Here is a 7,069-nt window from a genome sequence, read left to right on the forward strand (position 1 = left end):
TTAAAAGTAATGTTTCATGCGTTTGAAACTATTAACATGTTTTAATCCTATTTCATTCGAACATTTAACAGAAGCATATTATTTTAGATTAAATCTTTAGTTTTATCCAAATAAATGTAAGCGTCGATATGATAGAGATGCTCACTAGACGGCGCTGTTAAAGCTTCCTTAGCATTCGCATTCCATAGCGTGCTATAAGATCATCATGTTTAAAGTCAAAATTCTTGTTGTTGGGCCCTGTATGGTAAATATAGATTAAACAGAAAAATAACTGTTTTCAAATTGAAATGCTGTGTTTTTATATATCTGTAGGGGTAGCGATCTGTAGTCCTATTTGAATGTATTGGCGAAAAAGCACATCTGGCTGCCCATTTCAATGAATTACTTTGGTCTCGTACACAGTTATAACTAAAATATGTTTTGAAAAACTGTGTTTATGATGCACATTTTTGATCATATCAGTGTATCAGGGTTCCAAACCTTTGCCAATAATGAATTCGAAATGAAAATACATTTTTGAAGTACACATACATAAGTCCTTTATTTTTTTTTTATTATAGACCCTATCTATGTTGTATTATTATTTCGCGATAACTGCGATACTGCTCTCTTGCAAGGCAAATTGATATACTTTGCCAAAGTTATAGTAGGTAAATAATTAAATGACATAATTGAAACAATATAAACAATTGATATTGCGTCATATTTCATCAAACTATGTAATTTTGCTCTGCAAAAGAGCTGTTCCGCAGTTACCGCAAAAGGGTCAATTGCTCATTAAGGCTATAACCACTATTTCCAAAAGACTATGAAACTTAACTAGAAGAAAATTTCAAGTAAAGACTGTTTAATGTTGTAGACATAAAATAAATATATAAATGTATATAAATATGGAAAGAAAAGGCATATATGTACTATTGCAATTTGATTTTTTTATGCAATTTTAAGTGACAGTTTTTCTTTAATTTATTATAGTGTTTCATTAAAATGCACACTTTATGTAAAAATATTACAGGCTGGGAAGACAGCAGTGTCAAATTTCTTAGCAGATGCCACTGAGGGCTCTAGTGGAGAATATCACCCAACACAAGGAGTGAGGTGAACACATATTACAGAAAAAAATAAATATCCAATGTACCTGTTAACCATGAATGTGACTGCTTTTGAAAATAGTTTATCCTTAAATTAGTTCCAAACCCTGCATGTTTGTTACTTTTGATATAATTAATCTGTACGCAGTTTTTATGGTAAAATCCTTGTCCAGATCACATCGGCACAATTTGGCTCAATCAGCATCCACAGTGTCATTAATTAAATGGTGTGCATGCAGTGACTTTCAACAAGTTTCTCAGTAACTGATCATGGTCATTGCAGATCTTTGTACAATTAAATCCTTGTCTAGACCATATTCTATTGATATCTTGATATCCCTATTAAATCATCCTGGTTTATTGTAGACTCAGATTTGTTGAAACCAATAACTGGACCCCAGAAGTGATGGAAATTATTAAATATATGAGGAAAATCTTTAAAGTTTTTTTTTTTTAATTGCTACAATTACATGTACTGGTACTGCCGGGTTGTCTCTAAAAACTGAAGAAGAAGGAAGAAATAAAAAAGTAGAAGGGGGTATGGGGGTCTATCTTATAGCTAGATTGTGTTTGAAATCCAAAAATAGACGGGTAATTACGTCACTTTAGGCAGGGGAATTCCCCGCTCCCGGGTCTTAGAGACAACCCTGACAGGTAGTGATGATAAAATTGGGCTGAATCAGATATGAACATAAGAGGTAATGAGTTTTCCATTGGAAAATATCAAAGAAGATATGAAAATGATTGTACTTTCCAATCGACATCATTTTTCCTAGCCAAAGGTTTATGATCCACTCTGCTCCAGTGAGGAACAGAGGGGATTGTAAACCCTTGGCTAGCAAAGATGTTGGGCATAATTAAGCCTAAAATGTCATAAATACATGGAAATTTATTCCCATAGAATTAAATTTGCCTAAATCATTATACCCTGAAACTATAGTGGGGATGTAATGAGAGTTCAGAGTTTAATACAGGGTAAATAAAAAGGTAGAAATGGATGAGAATTGTTACTCAAGTGAGTGATGTTGCCCATGGGCCTCTTGTTAGTGTAAATTTAAGCTTTTTTTTACCAAGATGAGTATCATAATTCCCTTTGTGAAGTCTGTTTATTTTGCTGTTCACTGTGTTGCAGAATCCTTGAATTTGAATCCCAGACCAACAGCAGACAGGGAGTGGATGTGGAATTATGGGATGTGAGTGGTGATCCCAAGTAAGTGTAAAATATGATGTATAGGATTTTAAGATATATTAGGTTCTGCTGTATTTGGTCCATCAGCCAAAATTCAGAGAGGCTTAACAGTAATTTTAGAGTTGATTTAGGATAATAGATATTTTAAAACATTTATGTCAAATCTACAGGTAAGGTGTTCTTTTAATAGCTTTCTCAGGCCAGGGGTATACTTTAGTTGTACAAATCAACAAGATTGTCTTTGACAACAGAATCACTTGTTATGAAATGTTTATGCCTTCTTGAAATCACAGTGTCATTTCTCCTACATTTTTCCTAATCAATGTTTATGTGCAATGTTATAGTAATTGAAAATTTTACCCACCTCTCATTTGTAAAATGACGAGAGCCTTTTGGCTTGTTTCTCAATCTTCTGTGTACTGTTATTATAATATGTATGATGAAATTCACTAAATAAATATTGTTTAAACTAATATATCGCTGTGAAATATTGAACACCCCCCCCCCCCCCAATGAAATATTGGACCCTTGGTTCAAAATATTATTGCTATGAAATACTGAACCCCCTCTTATTTTCTTTTGCAGCTATAGGAGAGGGGTTCAAAATTAATATATTGCTGTGAAATGTTGAGCCCTCTCTGATTTTCTTTTGCAGCTATTGGAGAGGGGGTTTAAAATATTAAATGACACTGGCCCTCTCCCACTTATACCTTCATTCTTAACACTTGCATTCAATTTAGGCAAAAATGCATGTTTATTGTAGAACAATCAATTCATTATAATGGACATACCGGTTTATCAAGTTTTCTACTCCTAAGAGATCAAACAATGATAGTTTTTACATGCATGTCTTGATCAATTTAAGGGGCGACACACCTGTGTACAGTCACCTGTATTTATTGTACTGGCCAGTATTCCCCAAGATACCTATCAAGAATAATTCACTGAACACAGTTTTAAATTGACATAGATAATATCAGTCCCTTTAAAAGGGACAATTTTTAGCTAGTAAATTAAAGTTTTGTTAATTTTCTGAAATGTGTTTTCAGTTTGGGCAAGCTGGCTTAAGGGAAAAAGACAATTGACCTATTTCTTAGCAGTCAATCAGTATCTAGGGGTTTTTGTCAAAAGGAACCTATTTACATAATGTTTATCTCCTCGTATGAAGAGGTTATAATTCTATGTGTATGAAAAGATAAGTCCTATGTTTTAGTTAATTTGCAGTAACTTTTAGCTATCAAACAAAAAAGTACTCTGAAACAAAAAAGTAAGTCATATATAAAACAATATGTCACCAGGTTTACAGGTGTGTGAATGTCAGTGAATATATTGGGTCTCAATTGCTCATGCAGTGGTTAAAGCTCTGACATGGTACCTCTGAGGCCCTGGGTTCAAGTACCATTTGAGACTTGACTTTTCACCACCTTTTTCATTTGGCACCCAACGTACAAAACCCATGGTCACTCCCTAGGAACATGTTTAACAACATTTCTTTGACTCGTAGAATTCTACTCTTAATTCAAGGACGAATTTCTACAAAGAGGGGGAGTATGTCACCGGGTTAACAGGTGTGTGAATATCAGTCAGTATATTGGGTTTCAATAGCTCAGTGGATAGAGGCCCTGGGTTCGAGTCCTAGTTGAGACTTGACTATTCACCACCTGGGACAAATACCTGGTACACTAGAATGACTAGATTTTATATAATGAAGTGAATAGTAGGTTCCCAACACTTTAAGCATGGTTCACCTGAATGCATTATTTCCTGTTTCAGATTTGAACCATGTTGGTCAGCGTTAGCTAAGGATACTAACGGTGTTATCTTTGTGTACAATCCCGACCAACCCAACCACGACAAAGACCTCGAAAACTGGTACGCTTGCAAGACTTATTCATGTATCTTTTGAAAGTGCTTTGAATCAGTTTTTGGTAAAATGCTTTTCCTGCTTGACTTATGATGTCTTAAATTATATAATTCTCTAATTTTGTGAAATAACTAAAAATTGTTATTACATTGTATATATGTGTATCTGTGTGTTACTCAACACAACACATGAATGACTGACATTTTTATTTTGTTGAAGGTATAATTATTTTGTTGAAAACCAAAATATCAAAGAAAGTGCTTGTATAATATTTGCACATCATAAACCCGGGGGTAATGAAAGAGAAAAATCTGTGCTTTGTAAGTATCTATATAGATTATGCCCTCTATAAAAAGCTAGCCAATTTTAATGAGACCATTAGTGAGTTTCAGTATTTTTATAGTTTGTGTCAAACAGGAAATTGATGTAGGCCTGTTCATCGTAAGCATCATCATGTTAAAAAAATATTTTTTTAACTAAGCTAGTTTCTATTGACTGATAGTTGTAATTATAGTAATGCTGGAAATTATCTTACTATAAAAAGAAATAATTATTTTCAATGTTAGGTGCCTGTGCAATATATTTCATTTTAATCAATGGCTGACTTTTTGATGTCAGCAACAACTGTTGACTCTATGTTGTATAAATTTTACTTGAGATTAGCATTAATATCATTATTTTTTTGTTTTATGTAAACTAGATATTTTCATTATATCAAAAATCAAGTGTTCTTGTAAAATGGCTCTACATGTATCAATTTATTTTATTGAAGCTGTAAAGTATCTAAATTAAGGCATCTCCTTTTAGTTGAAATTGTCTCTGTTGCAGAAAGAAATAATCTTTTCCTTTGTTTCTGTATATAGCTGACACATTCAAGAAGATTGCTACTATCCACACAAATATTGATGAAGATGGAGATTCACTGAGAAACGAGTTCATGAACTATTTGACTCAATTAATGGCAGCCATGACAGATAAACGGGAACAGGAAGAACTAAGTATCATGAATAATCGATGATGGAGGAAAACAACTAACGGAATATAAAATCTCTGAAAGTAGAAAATGACTCAAGTCCGATTTCTTACTTGAGGCACTCAAGTTGTGTTGGGGGATGTTAATATTTTGGTCATTGTAAATTATTACACAAGAATTGTCTTTACTTGATATTCAATGTATCATAATTTTTATGATAAATGTATGATGTTTCATGATTATAGATTTCCTCTCAATTTCATGAACATATAAACATTTTTTGATTTTTTGTAAGGTTTTAAAAATTTCTAATACACTGTACCTCTCAAAAAAAAAAAATCTATTACTATTGTGTTGGTGTATAATTTGATCACATTCATATCCTGGTGAACTTTTTTAACTTTCTGTTATTTCTAAATTGTGTTTGGCTGTTGGCAATTAGAGCGCTTTATATACATGTACATAATATTACATTATCTGTAAAGTGTGCAAGGGAGGAGAGCTGGAAACACTGAATAAAAACATTATTTAAACTTACACAGCTTAAATGGATATATCTCCCTAAATGTTTATGCTATTCCTGGCATACATGTATACTTTAACAGCCAAATAATTGACACATGGGAGAAAATGATGAATGGATGCTGCTTAATTTATGAAAGCTGTTTCTAAAATAAAAGTGTGCTGCTTCTGTGTTAAAATACTAGTTTTTGAATGATAATAACTCATGTAAAGCCCAATTATATGATATTTAATAAATTCTCAAATTTTTCATTCCTGTCAAAACTCCATTGTGCCGCCTGTGATGTGTCGATTTAAGGAAATTGCATATTTATTTGCGAAGTTATAGAAAAAATGTTTGCAATGCTGGACAATCCAACATGCACAGTTATAAATAAACGACATGTTTATGAACAAATAAATAACAAATAAATTCATAGGTTTGACAGATTTTACGTAATACAGTATGTATGCAGAAACGTGTTTACATTCTGGCTGAGAAATAGTCACCAACCCAGACCTTGTACATAATGTTTGGGCATTACTAATCATGCCTACGCGGGACAATAATATACGTGAAGTTGATATTTTTTTATTGTTATACTTTCATGTTAAATACTGAAATCTGATTGGTTTCGACGCAGTTGATAATCCGTTCTATTACCCTCAGCGTTAGCAACACACTTGGCAACGGGTAACACTATACATTTATTGCATGATGGTGAGGGAAGATTTATTCCCCCCAAGAAAAATCATATTTCCCAAGGGCTTTGGGGAATAAATCTTCATCTTTCCCTCACCATCATGCAATAAATCAAGGACGTATATATACTCCATAGAATTCACGAAAGCAGTAAAGTTTTCTTCGAAATGAAGACATTCAGTATAATAAAATAAATATTGCCTGTTTGGGAGAGTAAGAGTTGAAATAACACCCCTCGAAAACCGTTGACAACCTCCGCTTCGCGTCGGTTGACAATGGTTTTCTTGGGATGTCGATTTCAACTCTTACCCTTCGAAACAAGCACTATTTATAAATCGTGTTATTTAGATGCACTTACTCGGTGATTTTCAAAATTAATATCACAATACTGTTAACATGGTTAAAATACATGCAAAACAAGAAGTTGGACAAGTAGTAACTGGAGAGAGAGAGAACCAGAACGCATTGTGCATTAATTTAAACTCACTAAAGAAATTGAACTTTCTTCAAATTTACAAAGAAATATTCATTATAGAAAAATAAGATGCTTTTGATGAAATAACTTTATTATCTGTCCCCTGGATGGGTTGGGGGTTTCGGTTGTTTTTTGGGTTGTTTTGTTTTGGTTTTTTTTTGTTTTGTTTTGGTAAAGATATATATACAGTACATGTATGCCTACTTCGGAAAGTAAACCTACATTTTTTTGATGCCGTTATTCAAAGAAACGACAACAATTATTAACGTGCAT

The 7,069-nt window shown here is 33.0% G+C and overlaps 1 protein-coding gene across 1 annotated transcript; it reads left to right on the top strand.

The window, feature by feature from the left end:
• Window positions 1-91: 91 nt before the first annotated feature.
• Window positions 92-5,654, top strand: LOC128190703 (intraflagellar transport protein 22 homolog). Its single transcript, XM_052862841.1, has 6 exons — window positions 92-244; window positions 1,016-1,098; window positions 2,224-2,301; window positions 4,054-4,152; window positions 4,364-4,464; window positions 5,008-5,654. Exons 1-6 carry the CDS (start codon window positions 206-208, stop codon window positions 5,160-5,162), a joined length of 555 nt encoding a protein of 184 aa, XP_052718801.1. The 5' UTR covers window positions 92-205; the 3' UTR covers window positions 5,163-5,654.
• The last annotated feature ends 1,415 nt before the right edge of the window (window positions 5,655-7,069 follow it).

The sequence above is a fragment of the Crassostrea angulata genome, chromosome 6 (assembly GCF_025612915.1).
Source record: "Crassostrea angulata isolate pt1a10 chromosome 6, ASM2561291v2, whole genome shotgun sequence".
In the NCBI taxonomy this organism is placed as follows: Eukaryota; Metazoa; Mollusca; class Bivalvia; order Ostreida; family Ostreidae; genus Magallana; species Magallana angulata.